Raw genomic sequence first — 20,760 nt, 5'->3', positions numbered from 1 at the left:
TTTTCTGAGTTCTCGAAGTATGATTTCAGACATTGCCCAATCTATAGGGATGGATTCCAGCCATCGTGATTGCTTCGCAATTGAGACAATACACTTTTCTAGGTCAGAAAGTGTATCTGTGAATGATGAACCATCCGATTGAAAACCTAGAACGAAGCATCGATCCCTGGCTAAGTGTGTCCTCAGCTGTTTATCATGCTGGAGGTATTCCAGTATTCTGTCGTAGAACTTGTTGGAATTCTAAAACAGAAATATGAAAAGTTAATGGATAATTACAAATTAATTACGTTTAATTAGAAGTAAAATGGATTCCAGATATCATGCAAGCGGCTGTAACACTCTGATGCGATAATTAATATATTGCATCCTGTTACTCGACTTTCTACTCTTAACATGTTTGGATGAATAATAATTTGTGACATTGTATTATATAATACTTTATTTATTCCTTCAGAAGTGGTCACGTATATTTTGACATGTCTCATGTTACATGTGTTCCGATAATTAAGTTACACATTGCTGTGATAAAATTTAGAAATTCATTTCAAAATTAAGGATTATCTCCCTCATGCATAGTTCTTATCCTTTGACGAATTTGGCTCCACTTTTTGGCACTCTGTTTTACCCTAGAATAGCTCTAGCAAGTTTATCGTTATTTCGGATTTCAAACATTTCGGTTGAGCATCACTAAAGAGACATTATTTGTCGAAATGCTCATCTGGTGCATCAAAATTGGTACCGTATAAGTTTTACACTATGACCCCTGGATCGAGGCATCTGCTGGTTGACTGTTAGTCCCCAAGGGTCTCTACAGCCCAATAGCTAAGTACTTCGTTACTAGCTTGAAAATACGGATGTATATTTCATTGCTATGATAACATTTAGAAATTCATTTCAAAATTAAGGATTATCTCCATCATGCATAGCTCTTATCCTTAGACGAATTTGACTCCACTTTTTGGCACTCTGTTTTCCCCTAAAATAGCTCTAGCAAGTTTATCGTTATTTCGGATTTCAAACATTTCGGTTGAGCATCACTGAAGAGACATTATTTGTCGAAATGCGCATCTGGTGCATCAAATTGGTATCGTATAATTTTTACATTCACGAGTTTAAAGCAATCGCAAGTCATTTTATGTACTTCGGTATATTCTTTAGATATTTCATATTCTAATTACCCTTTTTTAGTTTTACGAGGGGTAGTGGTACTAATAATATCGGGGAATGTCGGGTGGATATTTACATTTCATGTTTTTGGCTGCCATCATTTTTTTACGAGTGCAGTATCACTCGTCACTTCCGTTTAGGTGACGAAGACATTTACGATGGTTGTGAGATAGTATTTACTATATGAATCATTTAGACATATGAATTGATGGTCTTTAACAATTTGACGTTAAGAATTCATTGTTATTTATCAAATACTACATGCAACCAGTCGTACCTGAAGGAACTATATTTGTTTACGGCATCGTTGTTTAATAGTAAATGTATTCACACACACACACACACAAGACAGCGCATGTTTAGTCCACATGCATGAGGTATTTGTGATATTTATTTACTTGTTAGAATTAACAAATTGTTTTTGTTAAATGATATTCCTTTCGCGCTTGTACAGTAGCCCATGCGGAAAAGTAGTCCTGATTAATTGATTGATTGTATATTGTAAAATAACGTCCCACTCTAGAATATTTCACTCACAGGGAGACGTCACCGTTGCCGATGAAGGGCTGCAAAATTTAGGCCTATGCTCGGGCGCTTCCGGCCTTTGAGCAGGGAGGGATCTTTATCGTACCACACCTGCTGTGACATGGAACCTCGTTGTTTGTAGTCTCATTCGAATGACCGCCCCATTTAATCGCCTTTTACGACAAGCAAGGAGTACTGAGGACCTATTCTAACCTGGATCCTCACGGGACAAATAGCTCTGTGTAGGAACTTGTGTGGGAGCTGATACAACTGTAGAAGTCGCTGATTGGTTAGAGGCCTGTACGGCATATGTTTATTGGTTAATTATGGTCTAGGACCAAAGGTTACTTAAGTTAGTTCACTACAATACTACGACAGATTTTGATTATTTTTATAGGAGTTCAAAGAATCATTTACTTTTTAAACTCTATGAAGACAAACTAATTGTTTAGTCAACAATTACAGTAGTTACGCTTACAAACTTGGATAGTTTTACTTCAGTTTGTAGTAATAGGTACAGATTATTGATTGAATATCGTGAAGTATGCTTGTTTGGTGTCTTTGTGCCGACAGACGACAATAAGCACCCTAATGATACGAACTTATGAACTTACAGGTGTACGTTTTATAGATTAATTTATTAAACTTAAATCTTTTGGTATATGTAGTGATACTTTTAAATGATTTAAGGATGTATGCTACACCAGAAAAAAAGTATATGGATCAAAAGTAAAGGATATGTACAACAATTTTTGAAATTGAAAACTTTCAAATTTACTTTATTTGGTCAAAAATACAGTTTTAGTAGAAAGCAATCTGAATTTTTTTTAAAAAACCCTGCTGGACTCAAACACACGATCTATAGTTCAGCAGTCGACGTGCTAACCCTCTCGGCTAGGCGATAACAATTTAAATGAATAGACAATATTGCTAATATTCACATTTTCATCCATGTTTAAAAGGAAGTCACCATTATAACGACATAGAGTACATCCTTAATCACATTAAGCAACTTATGTACAGAGAGTTACAAATGAATTTTTGGAAAGACAATCTATTGGAAGAAAAGAATGTAACTATTGGAATTCCACAAGGCTCTGTTTTAGACCTATTGTTTTTTATCCTGTGTATTAATGACTATCCACCAGCACTGAAACATTCTCATGTAGATATGTATGTAAATGATAGTGCACAAGATGTAACATATATGTCAGTGGAAAACATTGAATCAAAGGCGTATTCAGATTTACATAGCAGTATAATGTGGATTAAGGAAAATAAATTACGAATAAATCTGTCTAGAACTCATTGTACACAAATATTTTCAAAATTTCGAAAATTAAGTTTAGGGATAAACAATCATGTAATAGAATGTGTTAAGAAGTCAGCATTACTTAGTGTTATTATTGATGAAACTTTGTCCCGAGGAGTCATATAAAAACTCATGAACAAGATTTCAAAACGAATTTGCATTGATATTTATTGATCAAATTATTACTGTTTTTGCTTGTGAAGAATTTTAGACAAGTTTTCCTCACCTCCTCCACACACACACGTTAAAAAACGACACCACGTGCCTGTTTTGCTTCCTTTTATTTTAGATCTATTCAATTTGTTTTCAAATTTTAACTGCAATCTATCAACAGCTCTTTTAGTAGATGAACGGTGAAAAAGCGATCAATCTCATAACTCCCATAAGCAATACCAAATAGAGAGGTGGGCAAACATGGACCACTGGATATATCAGATGTGGGATCAAGTTCCTAGGAGGAGTAAGCATCCCCTGTCGACTGATTACATCGGTCGTGAGTCCTATATCTTGATCAGGTAAACGGAGTAATCCGTAGTCAAAATCTGTGTACCAGGAACGCCCTAACACTGGAACAATGGGTCTGAAGCACGCCAGACAGCATTTTACCCAATGATATGTTGTATTGGCAAACTAGATATTTATAACGACCTCGGTATTTGCGAAATGCTTCTTTTTAACCTCAGTTACATCAATATCAGTAGCCTGTCTCGCTTTAAACTGATCTTACGCAGATCAACCTCTTGCATATTGAAGCAGTTGAGAGACACAGCATCGATCTAGATCGTCAGTACAATATATCATTGGGGCAAATGCTGTCTAACATGTTTCATACCGATTGTTAGGACGTTCTTGACGCAATGATTTTGACTACGGATAACTCTGTTTACCTGATCAGGATATAGGGCTCACGGCGGGTGTGACCAGTCGACACGGGATGCTTACTCCTCTTAGGCACCTGATCCCACCTCTGGTGTGTCCAGGGATCTGTGTTTGCCCAACTATCTATTTTGTATTGCTTATAGGAGTTATGAGATTGATCACTGTTCGTTATCTTCACCTTTCATGTATGTGATAACGGAATATTGCTACATATATATGGAGAGCTGACGATGGGGAAGCTGAAGTCATCCTGTTTGTCATGGAGTTCTTGTTAGTTTCCCACTAACATTTATGTTCAAGGAAATATTTTTAAAAGTACAAAGCAAATGTGAAAAACTCTCTGGTGTCTGATTTCAAGTTCAACGATTTGATATACCCCACCCTACCCTATGGACCACACTTTAAGCCAACTTGGATCTGAACTACGTGGACGTTGCATATGAAAATGAGTAATCAAGGCCCTGTTGATATTGAGAAAGTTTTTCCTATAAATTCCCATGTGAAATTGTGATCCATTAATGTGACACCATTCTACCCCTGGTGTTCAAGTGTTGAACAAAGTTGAACTTCCTGTAAATGGTTGCATATTGATATTAACTCATAATGGCCCCGCTGTTTTAAGATTTTAGAAATATTTCCTATAGATTACCATGTAAATCTTAAATCCCCTATTGTTATCTCCCTCCGCTGTAGGTAAACTAAAAAAAAAAAAACCGTAAATCTACAGTATATCAGGAAACTTTCATGTAAATTTCAACTTTTTCTGGCCTAGTGATTTTCAAACGACCCATCCTATTTTTGCAATTTCTTGATAGTCTCCCTTTTGTCCTTATTTGAATAAAATTGAATCCCCTTACCTAGGACGAATTGTGTCTTATGAAAGGCGAATATAACGAACAGCAATCAATCTCAAAACTCCTATAAGCAATACAAAATAGATAATTGAGCAAACACGGACCCCTGGACAAACCAGGGGTGGGATCAGGTGCCTAGGAAGAGAAAGCATTCCCTGTCGATGCAAATATATAATGCAAATTAGTCCTATAGTTCTGGATATGCTTTTAAACTTTCGAGCATAACCACGCATCATACTTATTTAATTAATAACATTTCCAGGTGAATATTTTTGTATCAATTCCAATTTCGAAATGCTTTGAAAGACTATATCCTGATATACTATCGCGCATTCTTTTCATTTACATCAGTAAACTTGCTATCTATTCAATTTTTATTTTCATCTTCTCCAGAAAGTTACCAAAGGAACATAAAATCAAAGCCTTATGGAAGGTGAAGATAACTGTAAAAAATTCTACATAATCATCTCACTATATAATCCTTAGGTAAATAAATATATATATATACAATAAAACTACTGCATTATTGATTCATGTCAGATTAAAAGAAAGAACAATTACATACCTCATCTACGGCTTTGTCTAAATGAGTTCCAACGATGATCACTGGGGCGTCATTGTCACAGTAGGTATGCACTGACTTCAACCAAAACAACATGTATCCTGTAGAGATAACAAGTGATAACCGTATTCCTTCTACACTGACAGTATTTCGGAAAAATTCAAAACGTTTTGTAGAAAGAGATTCGTTTCACAAAAGAGTTTGATATAGGTATGAAACATCATGTTGAAATACTGTGAAACAGCATAACCTAAACACCAGCATTCGTTGAATATATACTAAGACAAAAACGAAACACATCACTTTGTCTGAGTTACACACACTATGGGAATTTATACGGAAACTCGGGATCATTTTGTCTCTAAGAGGTTTGTTAGAAAGACAGACAAATCTGGGAAGTTGTGTTCAAAACTATCAAAATGTTAGGCTGGGTTCAGTTTGCTAGAATTTCTAGGATATTCAGTTGATGACGGTGTTATGAAATCTAACAATGAAACTAATGACAATTATAATGTTCCATATCTTGATACTGAGAAGCAAGTGGAATATTTCATAGGCCTCTTTGGTTATTATTGCAAAGAAGTAAATACGGTTTTGGCCAGATTCTTGGGGAATATTATTTTGCTTTGCTAATATTTTCTTGTCTAATTTCCTAATTTCCAAAACAGGAACAAAAAATTACTCTCAAAAGCATATGGAAATCAACTCATCTATGCACATACACAGTAAAGGTTGTGAGGCTATTTGTGATATTTTATGGCTTTTCCCTCATCGACCGGAATTTTTTTGTATGGATTAAATATTTACGACAAAACTATTTTAGTTTCATCTCGAGCGACAATTGAAGAAGGGTTAAAATATCTTTTGAAATATGCTAACATAATCATCATCATGACGTAATATTTGCGGTGATCAAATAAATGCACAATTTCGTGGCAATTGAAGAGAATCATTTGGGTAGTAAATATAGTTTCAAATAATATATGCTTATATAGTTAGTTATTTGAAGAGTTGAACATTTCTTATAATAATAGTAATAACTAGTGATCCTAATTGTTCGCGAACAATTCCACCTTTTACTGGGTTTTCCATAGTTTTCAAAAGTTCAATCGTCGCTAAAAGCATTAAAAAATGTATTTGATTTTGATAGAAAAGAAATTCAAATTTGCCGCCTTGAGTGCTTGAGTGTTGGAGATTGAGGTGTTGGTTTCGCACGATAGAACCGGTCAAATATTTGAAAAAAGGGGGTGTGGATGTTGGATAGCCGACCCCTATTGGGTAAACGTGTAATATAACTTGTCCAGGTGTTTGGGGTGATTTTGAACATGTTAGATATGATATTTGGAGAGGAAAAGAATCCGGAAGTGACACTTTCAGGGAACACATGTAGTGCTGACACTCTGCTCATGCATGCTGTCAGACTCAGAGCCTGTTGAGAATATGGTGGATTTGCACTGGATTTTACGTGTGTGTTGGTGATTGTGGAGTTTAATATACAGTTTGTAATTGCTCATCCTATGTGTTCTACTTCACGGAGACAATCTCTTCCAGTCATTTCACTCAAGGAGGCATGTATATGGATTTAGGGAGTGAAAACAAAAAACAAAATGGCGGCCGTTGAAAGAAAAAGTTTCTGAGTGTAGGATCTGAATGGAGAATAGGAATAGTGCATCCCATCTGACCATGCAGGTAAGTGTTTATTTGTTTACAATTACGGTCAGGATGGCATGTCAATGAGTTCAACTGTCGAGTAAAATTGCATCATCATTATCATAAAAACAAGAGGCCCATGGGCCACATCGCTCACCTGAGTCACCTTGGTCCATATCAGAAGATTTTCCATATCTATTTGCATGTAAAACCGTAGTCCCTATTATGGCCCCAAACCTACCCTTGGAGGCCATAGTTTTTGCAAACTTGAATCTACACTATGTCAGAAAGCTTTCATGTAAATGTGAACTTCTTTGGCCCAATGGTTCTTGAGAAGAAGATTTTTAAAGATTTTCCCTATATATTTGTATGTAAAACTTTGATCCCCTATTGTGGCCCCATCCTACCCCAGGGGGGCATGATTTTAAAAAACCTGAATCTGCACTATATTAGAAAGCTTTCATATAAATCTCAGCTTTTCTGGCTTAGTGGTTCTGGGAAGAAGATTTTTAAAGATTTTTCCTATATATTTGTATGTAAAACTTTGACCCCCTATTGTGGCCCCATCCGACCCCCGGGGGCCATGATCTTAACAATTTATAATCTGCACTATATCAGGAAGCTTTCATATAAATCTCAGCTTTTCTGGCTCAGTGGTTCTTGAGAAGAAGATTTTAAAAGATTTTTCCTATAAATTTGTATGTAAAACTTTGATGCCCCCCTTGAGGCCGCATCCAATCCCCGGGGTCCATGATATTAACAAACTTGAATCTGCACTATATATATAAAAAAAATAAACCCGAAAAAAACCCAAACAACAGAAAAAAAACTTTGACCCCCTATTGTGGTCCCATCCGACCCCCGGGGGCCAAGATTTTAATAATTTAGAATCTGTACTATATCAGGAAGCTTTCATATAAATCTCAGCTTTTCTGGCTCAGCGGTTCTTGGGAAGAATATTTTTAAAGATTTTTCCTATATATTTGTATGCAAAACTTTGACCCCCTATTGTGGCCCCATCCGACCCCCGGGGGCCATGATTTTAATAATTTAGAATCTGCATTATACAAGGAAGCTTTCATATAAATCTCAGCTTTTCTGGCTCAGTGGTTCTTGAGAAGAAGATTTTTAAAGATTTTCCCTATATATTTGTATGTAAAACTTTGATCCCCTATTGTGGCCCCATCCGACCCCCGGGGGCCATGATTTTAACAATTTAGAATCTGCATTATATAAGGAAGCTTTCATATAAATCTTTGCTTTTCTGGCTCAGTGGTTCTTGAGAAGAAGATTTTTAAAGATTTTCCCTATTTATTTGTATGTAAAACTTTGATCCCCTATTGTGGCCCCATCCGACCCCCGGGGGCCATGATTTTAACAATTTAGAATTTGCACTACCTAATAAAGCTTATCTCTAAATTTCATCTTTTCTGGCCCAGTGGTTCTTGAGAAGAAGATTTTTTAATGACCCTACCCTATTTTTATCTTTTCTTGATTATCTCCCCTTGGAAGGTGACTTGGCCCTTTATTTTAACAATTTAGAATTCCCTTTACCTAAGGATGTTTTGTGCCAACTTTGGTTGAAATTGGCCCATTGGTTGTTGAGAAGAAGTTGAAAATGTGAAAAGTTTACAGACGGACGGACGGACGGACAGACGGACGGACGCCGGAATACGGGTGATCAGAAAAGCTCACTTGAGCTTTCAGCTCAGATGAGCTAAACACCAATTGAACTTAGTCTTTATGTTGATGCAGGCAGACAATGGAATCTGGCATATATCTTTTTATGAATGTCAATGGTCAAGAAATGGAGAAAATTGGTGTAGGTCAGATGTGTATGTGTAGGTCAGATTAGCTAGAATCATGTTGTTGGGCGAAATGGTGTAAACAGCTGATAACATAGATAGAGGGTGGGGGATTTCTTCCTTTGGGACGACAGGCGTGACGTGTGGGTTTGCCTTGCTCATGGAGACTCGCACCTTGATATGTGACCTTGACCTTTGACTTCGACATACTTTCAAGGTCAAACCTCCAAAACCCTATGGGAGAAAAAATGTGACCTTGATCTTTGACCTTGACCTCATTTTGAAGGTCAGAGAGGTCACAGAGCTTCGTGCAAGTGGTCCCGCGTCTATATCTGTATCCCTGAAAAAGTTATGGGCTCGAATGACGACGTAGGAGAATTTCGGGAGCGAGAACTGTGCTTCAGGGTTTTCGGTTTCTTTCGGTCAACTTCTCGATGGAGAAGGGTTTTATCGTGAATTCGTCGGCGAAGGTCTCGCGTCTCCACGACTTTCGGTCTAGTAGGAATAGCGATAACAGGATTTTCGACGCGAGTCGCCGACTTTTGCGGGGTGGTCCAAGTTCAGAGTTCTAATTCATAATACCGACACCAATCAATAATTCTTTACTGACCCATATCATATTTCAATCCTATCTGTAGCAGGAAAGAGAGTATAAAAAGTGTCACTTTCTCGGCATTCTGGATTACCTTGGCCTTTGACCTTGCCCTATTTTTCAAGGTCAAGGTCACCGAACCCGTTCCAGTTGGTTCGGTCTCTCAACGACGAATACTTTAGGAGTCGTCAATTTTTTATGTAGAAATCACAAAACATAAGGGGCATTAACTCCTTTTAGTGGTCAACGAATCCCTTCATTTAACGCTTATCGATTCTACTAATTGACCTCTATTTTTCAGCAAAGGTTTCATCTTCCTATCATTTACGGTTAAAAGGCAGTAGCGATAACAATGATTTCTGCGAAAAGTCCAATAACTCTGTAAGGGGTCAAAGTTCAATGAAGCAGGGTGAAATGTGTTCGTTTCTCAAGAAGTGCTATATCATGAACTTTAAAGTTTTTCGATAAGTCTGAAGATGAAGTTTTTTTTGACGGCAGGACAATAATAAAAAGAACACTAGTGATCCTAATTGTTCGCGAACAATTAGAGGGCTTCCCACCTTCTAGCAGTTTTTCAGTAGTGTTGAAATGCTAAAAGCCCCCCCCCCCCCTACCCCATCCCACCCTCACCCAAAAAAAAAAAAAAAAAAAAAATGATTTGGCTAGAAAAGAAATTCAAATTTGCCGCCTAAATTTGAGTGTTGAGGTGTGTTCAATGCTTGGTTTCGCATTAAGTACCCGTCAAATTTGAGGGAGAAAAGGGGTGTGGGTGTTGGGTAGCCAGCACATATGCACATATCAGGTAAAAGTGTAATGGGACTTGTGCAGGTGTTTGGGGTGACTTTAGACCTGTTAGATGTGATATTTGGAGGTGCAAAGAAACCGGATGTGCCATTTTCCTAGATTGTAGTAACTGCTGGTGCATGCTGGGAGTCTATACAAGCCTCATGTTGTCAGATGTTGTGAAGATGCACTGGATTTGACCGTGTGTGTTGTGGATTGTGGAATTGAATATACAGTTTGTAATGGCTCATCCTATGTGTTCTAATTCACGGAGACAATGTCTTTCAGTCATTTCACCCAAGGAGGCATGCATATACGGATTGATAGGCTTTGACAACAAACAACCAAAATGGCGGCCGGTGACCATTAGAAAGTGTCTGAGTGCATGTAGGATATCTGAACGGAGAATAGGAGTACTGCATCCCATCTGATCCTGCAGGTAAGTGTTTATTTGTTTACAATGACAGTCGGGATGGAATGTCAATGAGTTCAACTGTCAAGTAAAGTTGCATCATCATTATAAAAAAACCCAACTTAGTCTTTATGTTGATGCAGGCAGACAATTGAATCTGGCCTATGTCTTTTCATGAATGTAAATGGAATTCATGTTTGATTGACAAGACAGTCAAGAAATGGAAGAAGTGGGTGTAGGTCAGATGTGTAGGTGTAGGTCAGATTAGCTAGAATCCTGTAATTGTTGCATGGCATGAGACCGGTCAAAATAGTGTATTGAAACAGCTGATCACAATCAGATCACTTGAAGGGTGGGGGATTTCTTCCTTGGGGACGACAGGCGTGATGGGTGGGTTGGCCTTACTCGTGGAGACTGGCCCCTGGATGCGTGACCTTGACCTTTGACCTTGACCCACTTTCAAGGTCAAACCTCAAAAATCCTGTTGTTGGGCATGAAACCGGTCAAAATAGTGTATTATAAACAGCTGATGACAGACAGATCACTTGAAGGGTGGGGGGTTTCTTCCTTGGGGACGACAGGCGTGATGGGTGGGTTGGCCTTACTCGTGGAGACTGGCCCCTGGATGCGTGACCTTGACCTTTGACCTTGACCCACGTTCAAGGTCAAACTTCAAAAACCCATGGGGGAGAAAGTGTGACCTTGACCTTTGACCTTGACCTGATTTTGAAGGTCAGAGAGGTCACGGGGCTTCGTTTAAGTGGTCCCGCGTCTCTATCTACATCCGTGAAGAAGTTGTGGGCTCGAACGACGACGTCGGAGACTTTCGGGGGCGAGAACCGTGCTTCGGGGTTCTCGGTTTCCCTCGGTCAACTTCTCTGTGCGAGAGTGTTTCATCTGGAATTCGTCGGCGAAGGTCTCGCCTCTCCACGACTTGCGGTCTAGTGGGAGTAGCGATAACGGGGTTTTCGACGTTAAGTCGCCGCCTTTCGCAGAGCGGTCAAAGTTCAGAGTTGTAATTCAGGATTCCGAGACCGGTCCAGAATTCCATGCTGACCCATGTGATATTTCGATGCTATCTGAAGCGGGAAAGAGCGTATAAAAAGTGCCATTTTCTGGCCATTCTGGATGACCTTGACCTTTGACCTTGACCTACTTTTTCAAGGTCAAGGTCACCCAACCCGTCCCAGTGGGTTCCGTCTCTCTACGACGAAGACTTTAGGAGTCGTCAATTTGTAGGGGACAAATCGCAAAACATGAGGGGGCATTAACTCCCTTTAGGGGACACCGAATCCCTTCATTTGAAATTCTTCGCTTCTACTAATTGACCTCTATGCTTCAGCAAAGGTTTCATCCTCCTATCCTTTACGGTTAAAAAGGAGTAGCGATAACAATGATTTCTGCTAACAGGTCCGATAACTCTGTAAGGGGTCAAAGTTCCATGACGCAGGGTGAAATGTATTCGTTTCTCAAGAAGTGCTCTAGGATGGACTCTAAAGTTTTTCGATAAGTCTTAAGATGAAAATTTTTTTTGACGGCAGGAAAATAATAATAAACAGAACAATAACAATAGGACTTTCCACTGAAAGGTGGAAAGCCCTAATAAACAGAACAATAACAATAGGACTTTCCACAGAAAGGTGGAAAGCCCTAAATATCAATAGGACTTTCCAAAAAAAAAAAAAGTGGAAAGCCCTAATAATCCGGATGAATTTAAGCCAATCTTACAGACCGGATGGCAGTTTTGTTGTTATGGCTAGTGAAAACAGAACGGTGTATCGATAGGATCAAACAACTCTTCATGAGAATTCATGTTACATATATGTACCAGGTAAGCTACATTTAAATAGTACTGTGCGACTACATATGCCAAATTGGTGTAAATCAAATGTGGATTCTAAAATAAAAATTCTAAAGAATTTTTAGTAAACTTGAAATCGCAAAACTTTTCTCAAATCTACAACATTAAAACCTATGACTTTTTAACACTATACACGAACGTTCTTCATGATAAATTAAAGACTAGACTTTTTGACATCATAGACAGTTGCTTCTTCAACAAAAATGATAAACGGAAATATTCATATCTAATGACCATTCATCCAAAAAATTACTTTGTTAAACACCACTCTGATTCCACGCACAAGTACTCTGAAATTGAAATAAAAAATATGCTAGAGTTCCCCATTGACAATATCCTCGTGGTCTTTAGTGATCAGGTCTTCCAACAGTTTGTTGAAATTTCAATGGGCACGAATTGTGCTCCTTTGCTAGCTCACCTGTTTTTATGTTCTTATGAAGCAGAATTTATTCAAAAACTTCCGTTTTCCGTATTTGTTAAAGAAGCAACTGTCTATGATGTCAAAACGTCTAGTCTTTAATTTATCGTGAGGAATGGTCGTGTATAGTGTTGAGAAGTCATAGGTTTTAATGTTATTGATTTGGGAAAAATTCTGCGATTTCAAGTTTACTAAAAGTTCTTTAGAATTTTTTAAAATCCACATTTGATTAACACCACTTCTGGCACAAAGTGAGTTTGAAGATTCTCCTTCACAGCTGTTAACATTTTCGTGAGGAGCAAAGATAGGGGCTTAATAGAGCACTTACTGGATCCAGCAATGTATCTTTGTTTGTAAGGGTTTTTATGTAGTTTAGGAATCCATTATAGGTACGGTAACTCATATTCATTGACCGGAATATTAAATGTGTCTAAAACTGAAGCATGGTTTTGAAGAATTTCATCTTTTGAAAGTGCAGTTGGAGTATAAGTATGATTACCAAAAGTGGAATTAATGCCAAGTTCGTTTAAAATACAGTTGTAATAATGAGCCTTACAATCAAAGACAATGTTGTTACTAGCTTTGTCAGCTGGTACCAAAACATATTCCTCATGTAACCTATCTAATTCTTTTATCACATTTGGTTTACTAACCACAGAAGGATAGATGGTACGTACTTTTGTTTTCATGTGTCTAGTGTGGGATTTTAATATCCCTCTTATGCTTTTAACCCATTCTGACAATGTATCAAGTTCTTTTTCATATTTAGCCCATCGTCAGGCATAATCTTCGACAGAACTCATAATCGAGATGAAGTTCTATCGCCAATTAAAAGACCGAGGTTCTCTGTATTTAGGACCTTTAAGAATAAGTGATTTGAGGTCCTCGTTTTCAACTAAATCAACATCACCAGTAATGACATGTCCAGCTGGACTATAGTTGAAAGAAGATGAAGAACAAGAACATGTTGGTGGATTACGTATAAGATGGTCTATATCTAAACACTGCAAAGTTTGTTTATAATTAAAAAGTTTGGATGCAGTAGTAGAAATATATCTGTAGGAAATACAGGGTGTAGACTTGAACTTGAAATAAGTTGGAATACACGACTGAACCCTTTTATGACGAAGAATGTTGCTTATGTTGACGGCATCTATTCCTTTGTAAATTTAAGCTTAAGGAACTGGCGGCATGATTTGGAAGGAATATCATCCATGGTCCGTGCTGGTTTATAGAGCCTGTGGTAGGCAACATCCATAATCATAGAGTTCAGTCTATATTCAGGTGTTGAAAAATCCAAGTATAGACTAGCCATAGCTTCTTCAAATAACGTGTGTAAAACTCTCAATGAAATAGAGTAAAGTTTTGTACGAATATGATGTAGACCTAATTGTCTGTCGACGTAAGGCAAAAGTGAATCAAACGTGACATCATTTATACTTGGTCTTTTATATGAACGATGTCCATGACTGCGTTTCCGTCTTTGGGTATTGGGAAAGAGTCCCATCACATTCACGTTATTTCCTTGTGGACTAGTCAAATTTCCCACATCATATACATTATCATTGCATCCATATGGAAATGCAGTGCCTAGGGTCCTGATCCAGTGATCTTCTCGCTGTCTACGAAAAGGGGTGCTTAATGTTGGATTGTTTGTGTGATGGTAATTTTTTCTAAAATCCTTACCCTCATGGACAAGATGGAGTGGTCCGGTGCATTAAAATGCTTGTAAAGAAGTTGGTTACCACCATTATTAATTTGAAATCTGTGCCCCGATATTCTTTTATTAAGTGAACCCTTGGTTTCTCCCACATAAATTAAGCCACACAGGTTACACTCAATGGCGTAGAGAACGTTAGATTTACAAGTCAGATTATCAAACGTTTTGGTACAGAAACTACGTCCAGTTAGATTACTACTAAATGAATTTTTAGTGATCAGTATATCACAAATTTTGCAATTTTTTGCAGAACATTTTGAGGTTGAACACAATATATCTTAACTGATTAGACACGCAATAACTTGTTCTGAGGATGATCAGTTTTGATATCGAGACAGGCTACTGAAAAACAAGTTGATAGTGCAGGGGTTTCAACTCTTTTCTTTGATGTCAGCATTTTACAAATTCAATGGTCGTAATAACAATCTAGTTTGCTAATACAACGAAAGGTGAAGATAACGAACATTGATTATTTTCATAATTACTAGGCAATACAAAAGAGAGAGTTGGGCAAACGCGGGCCCTGGATATACCAGAGGTGGGATCAGGTGTCTAGGAGGAGTAAGCATCCCCTGTCGACAGGTCACACCCAATGTGAGCTCTATATCTTAATCAGGTAAATGGAGTTATGCGTAGTCAAAATCAGCGTGCCAAGAAGGGCCTAACAAATGGTATGAAACACCTTAGACAGCATTTGATCCAATGATATGTGCTATTGGCAAACTATCAGTGGGTAATATGGAGATTGATCATTGTTATCTTCATCTTTCATAGAATGATGGATGATTCTTTTCATAACCAATATATTTCTAGGAGATCCAAGCATTATTTCTTACCATGCAGATTCATTTGATTAAACATAGAACGGTCTGTGGTATTAACAGCAGACGACAATGATTTTAACTAGGCCAATATCCACCTAGGCGCGTACTTCATCAGTGATATTTAGTGGGGGTGTAATATCCAATTTATTTGTCAACACTTATACGATGGTCATTCCTTAATATAAAATTTCACACACAACATCTATAAATGCATACAACACATGAACCTACAGTATGCCATGAAAATGCGCGTGGTACAGAATGGTGCAAAATTAATCTGCTGTTTGTCCGTAATTGTACACCATAACCTGTATGCAAGAATAGCTATATTTTGGCGAGAGCGAGGTCCCCGTTTTTGGTTGTGGGAAGTCAGGTCGTTTCTTCGTGAATAAACTTATGCATTGTTTGTGTTTTCCTCATATGTCTAGCTTCAGTATGAAAATGAAGGGCTTTTCATATCTCGAGTCAAAATGGTGACAGTATTGACGGTAATTTATATTTTTAGTTTGCATGTGAATGCTAGAAATTTTGATATACGAGGGCTGTTTGATATGTGCATTGTACGATATCTCAAAATCATTCGACTCAAATAGTGAAATGAACATTACATCCCTTCAAAGTATTCTCCGCGGTTTGAAATGCATAATTTCAATTTCTGAATCCATTTCTGAAATGCGTCACGGTACGCTGATTCAGGTAGACCTCTGAGGCACGGACTGATGGCTGAGCCAAGGGCTTGTCGGGACTGGTAACGACAACCAGATAAGAACATTTTAATATTTGGAAAAAGTCGCATGGGGATAGATCTGGAGAGTATGGTGGGTGTGACAAGACGGTAACCTTCTCCGACTTCAAAAATTGCTTCACAAGCTCAGGTGTATGCGATGGAGCATTATTATGAAGAAGACGAACATGCCTAAATCCTAACACAGGACGTTGTTTATGATAATATTTCTTAAACGTTTTTAGTATAACATCTCGTTAATACCGATCTGTAACACTTTTGCCCTTCGACACCGGAATTTGTACGGCTATACCATCACATGAGAAGAATATGCAATAAAGAACCCTCTTTGTGCTTATGGTTCTTTTGGCAACTACAGGCCCTCTGCCGTGTTTAGTTAGCCATATTTTGTTTCAAAAATTTTCTTACTAATTCGAAATAGTGAACCCATGTTTCGTCCCCAGTAACGATCTTTGCAAATTGTCTTTGATTGAATTTGGGTAACATTCTGAGCAATTACTTAGCGGTTTGTACTCGTACCCGTTTTTGATCATCTGTCAATATATGCGGTATCCATCTAGCAGAAATCGTTCTCACTTTCAAAATACGCTTCAAAATGAAATACACCCGCAATAGCGATATTCCAACAGCTTTGGCAATATCACGATTCGTGTATCTGCCATCACTCTCAATTTGAAACATTTGCCTTGCCTGTTACAGTCACAGGTCGGCCAGATTTTGCTGCATCTTTGACGGACTCTGTGCCAGTCAGATATTTCTTTCTCCACCGACGAACTGTCTCATAAGATATCTTATCAGACCCATATATTTCCCCCAGTTCAGTAAAAATCTGCATTACCGAATGACCGAGTTTTGTGCGAACTTTTATATAAGCTCAAATGTCGTCAATATTCTCAACCCGTTTCCCAACAATTTTTACGACGGTGGTCAACGACTGGCTCTATTGAAATGACTAGAAGTTTACGACTATGCGGAGCTGAAGGCTCGTGGTTATAATGTTGGAAAGGTATTGAATAGAGCTATTCAAGAATACTGTATGATCATCCACGAAATCATGCAAAGCCTTATCATGCTGTGGTACAATACACATTACATATCGAACATCCTCGTAGATTTATTTTCTAGAATTCGAAATTGTCTATATGGTTGTTCTTTCATTTTCATTCGTAAACATGTGCATCGATTGCAAATATAGGTACATCAAACCTTTTGGTGATAATTGCCGCACATTGCATTGTGATGAGAGTACCAATAAGTAGTCACAATTACGTATAATTTAGAATGATGTTAATATTATTTACGATTTGTCAGAGTGTTTTTCCACATGAAATTTGTGTGACCATATTGAGACATCCATTCCATGTGAATGACTTTTTATGTGAAATTCCTGTGAAAATTTCTTCGGGAATTTCCCGTGAATCGCCTTTCACACGAAATTTTTGTGAATGTTTCAAAGTGAAGTTCACGTAAATCTTTTTCAAAAGTAATGTCTGTGAAAAATTTAATGTGATTTTATGTAAATTGTGCTTCATGTGAAATCGGCGTAAATCTTTTAATCTGAAGGTTTTGGAAATTGCATTTCAAGTTAAGGTCATTTTCATATGAAATTCATGTAAACTTCACAAGAAAAGCTATTGATGTGAAATTTTACGTGAAGTACATTCAACTGTATCTGGAATATCGTAGTTATTGTATACACGTATAGTTTCAGCCGTAACTACTGTAATAGAGAAAGCTTTCTTTTTAAAATTCGTACATATTACACCACCCAGACAAACCACATTAAGTACTCGTATTGATAACATGTACTACAATCTGGATTACCCTAACTATACATGCTCTCTGAATACTCATTTAACTTACTTACCCCCGTATGTCCAGTCAGTAAACATGGTCCCTTCCTGATCACAAAGTGACGGATCAACTTTCTCGTCAAATCTCTTAGACATGTTGAGAACAAGAAGATAGAAGGCTCTTCTGCTGAGGTAGACCTGGTGACACGCGTAATAGGCACATTGTCCACCAAAGTCCATGATACTCAAGAGTTGTTTCCCCTCTTTATCTATGCCAGCTGGTAGATCTGTTAGGGAAATGGGGAAGGAAATGCCTAAGACAATATCAAATTAATCGAATATCTTCATAAGATTCTTTATAATTGCTTTCTCTTTATAATGAAAGAGTTTTACCCGTTTGAAAAAAAAAATCATTCCAAAACTTCAGCGCAGGTCATTTAGTAAGTTTTTTTTAACGTTTCATTTGATAAAGTTCACTCATATACATGTTGATGTTCCACCCATTTCTAGTGATTAAAAAGAAGTGTTGGTATACACATAGTCTTTAAGGCAGTGGTAGTGAAAGTACTTGTGCCTACAATGATATGGGACCTCCGTTTCAAGGTTATATCCAAAAGAACCATGAGCTTCATTTTCAATATAAGGCACTTCATGAGAATTCATAAAGTTATCATGAACATCTTAATTCGACAGGATGTTAGGAACGAGAATTGAGAATTGACCCTCAGGTGGTAAAGTGAACGCCCTAAGCACTTAACTGCTGCGAACAGCATATCACCGTTTAAACATATTATATCTATCAGTGCATGGGCGTAAACGCATACATGATAAGAATTGAATCAAAACTATGGCATCATGTCCTTGTCCACGTTCCAAAAATTGTTTTCATAACATGCTTTAAACATTGTGTTTCCTGGTTTTCATTTTTCTTCAAATATTTTATAATGTCTAAGCGCAATCAAACAAGACGTTAAAACCAACTTGTCGACCGCTCACATCCGCTGTGAGCCCTATATCTTGATCAGGTAAACGAAGTAAACTGTAATCAAAATCAGTGCGTCAAAAAACGCCCGAACAACTGGTATGAAACACGTCAGACAGCGTATTTCAAAATGACAGTCTGCATTGACAAACTAGATCACTATAATGACCATACCATTTGCGAAATGCTGACTTTAAACAAAACTGTTGAAACTCCTGTAATATCAATTTCTTTGTCAGTAGCCTGCCCCGATTGAAACAAGAGGTACTGTGAGCAATGCTCACTAAGAATACCCCCCGCTTACCCCAATCTCCCAAAGGGTGTTGGTAATAGGTATAAACTACCTCTTTTCTGAGTGTAAAAAACAAATGGCATGACAAACCGAACCATATTGCTACTTCGATGTCCAGTGCGCTTGACCTTTGATCTTTTGACCCCAAAATCGATGGGGAACATCTTCATCCCATGGGTAGTCCATATGTATGATATGGTGACTGTAGGTGGAAAGGATAACGCTTTAGAGCCCGGAAACCATATTGCTACTTCAATGTCCAGTGCGCGTGACCTTTGACCTTTTGACCCCAAAATCGATAGGGTACATCTTAATCCCATGGGTAGTCTATATATATGATATGGTGACTGTAGGTGGAAAGGATAACGCTCTAAAGCCCGGAAACCATATTGCTACTTCAATGTCCAGTGCGCTTGACCTTTGACCTTTTAATCCCAAAATCGATAGGGAACATTTTCATCCCATGGGTAGTCCATATGTTTGATATGGTGACTGTAGGTGGAAAGGATAACGCTTTAGAGCCCGGAAACCATATTGCTACTTCAATGTCCAGTGCGCTTGACCTTTGACCTTTTGACCCCAAAATCGATAGGGTACATCTTAATCCCATGGGTAGTCTATATATATGATATGGTGACTGTAGGTGGAAAGGATAACGCTCTAAAGCCCGGAAACCATATTGCTACTTCAATGTCCAGTGCGCTTGACCTTTGACCTTTTAATCCCAAAATCGATAGGGAACATTTTCATCCCATGGGTAGTCCATATGTTTGATATGGTGACTGTAGGTGGAAAGGATAACGCTTTAGAGCCCGGAAACCATATTGCTACTTCAATGTCCAGTGCGCTTGACCTTTGACCTTTTGACCCCAAAATTGATAGGGAACATCTTCATCCCATGGGTAGTCCATATGTTTGATATGGTGACTGTAGGTGGAAAGGATAACGCTTTAGAGCCCGGAAACCATATTGCTACTTCAATGTCCAGTGCGCTTGACCTTTGACCTTTTGACCCCAAAATCGATAGGGAACATCTTCATCCCGTGGGTAGTCCATATGTATGATATGGTGACTGTAGGTGGAAAGGATAATGCTTTAGAGCCCGGAAACCATTGCGTCTACAGACGGACGGACGGACGGACGGACAGACAGACAGACAGACGGACAACCCGATTCCAGTATACTCCCCCCCCCCACAACTTGTTGCATGGGGTATAAAAACCCTGATTATACACAGAACAACCTCTTGTACCATATATAGGTGATGATGGAATACCAGAAGTGATAAAAGAATTAGATTGTTTACATGAGGAATATGTTTTGGTTCCAGCTAAAAAAAGCTTGTAACAACATCGTCTTTGTTTGTAAGACTCATTATTACAATTGCGTTTTAAACGAACGTAGCATTAATTCCACTTTTGGTAATCGTACTTATACTCCAACTGCCCTTTCAAACGATAAAATTCTTCAAAACCATGCTTCAGTTTTAAACACATTTAATATTCCAGTCAATGTGTCGAATGAATATGAGTAGTTACTGTACCTATACTACATGTAGATTCCTAAACTACACAAAAACCCTTA

General features: G+C 38.0%; 1 protein-coding gene across 1 annotated transcript in view; it reads right to left on the bottom strand.

Moving 5' to 3' along the window:
* The window catches only part of LOC125668285 (uncharacterized), a 174,248-nt gene that overhangs the window by 16,983 nt on the left and 136,505 nt on the right, over positions 1 to 20,760 (bottom strand). The window contains exons 12-14 of the mRNA XM_056162491.1: positions 17,977 to 18,189; positions 5,303 to 5,400; positions 1 to 240 (exon numbers count right to left, since the gene is read on the bottom strand). The exon at positions 1 to 240 is cut by the window's left edge and continues 948 nt beyond it. Coding sequence (XP_056018466.1) covers positions 1 to 240; positions 5,303 to 5,400; positions 17,977 to 18,189 — 551 coding nt within the window. The remainder of the gene's footprint in view (positions 241 to 5,302; positions 5,401 to 17,976; positions 18,190 to 20,760) is intronic.

The sequence above is a fragment of the Ostrea edulis genome, chromosome 4 (assembly GCF_947568905.1).
Source record: "Ostrea edulis chromosome 4, xbOstEdul1.1, whole genome shotgun sequence".
Classification (NCBI taxonomy): Eukaryota; Metazoa; Mollusca; class Bivalvia; order Ostreida; family Ostreidae; genus Ostrea; species Ostrea edulis.
Note: the sequence above shows the minus strand (reverse complement) of the source record. Positions and strands in the feature narration are given on the sequence as shown.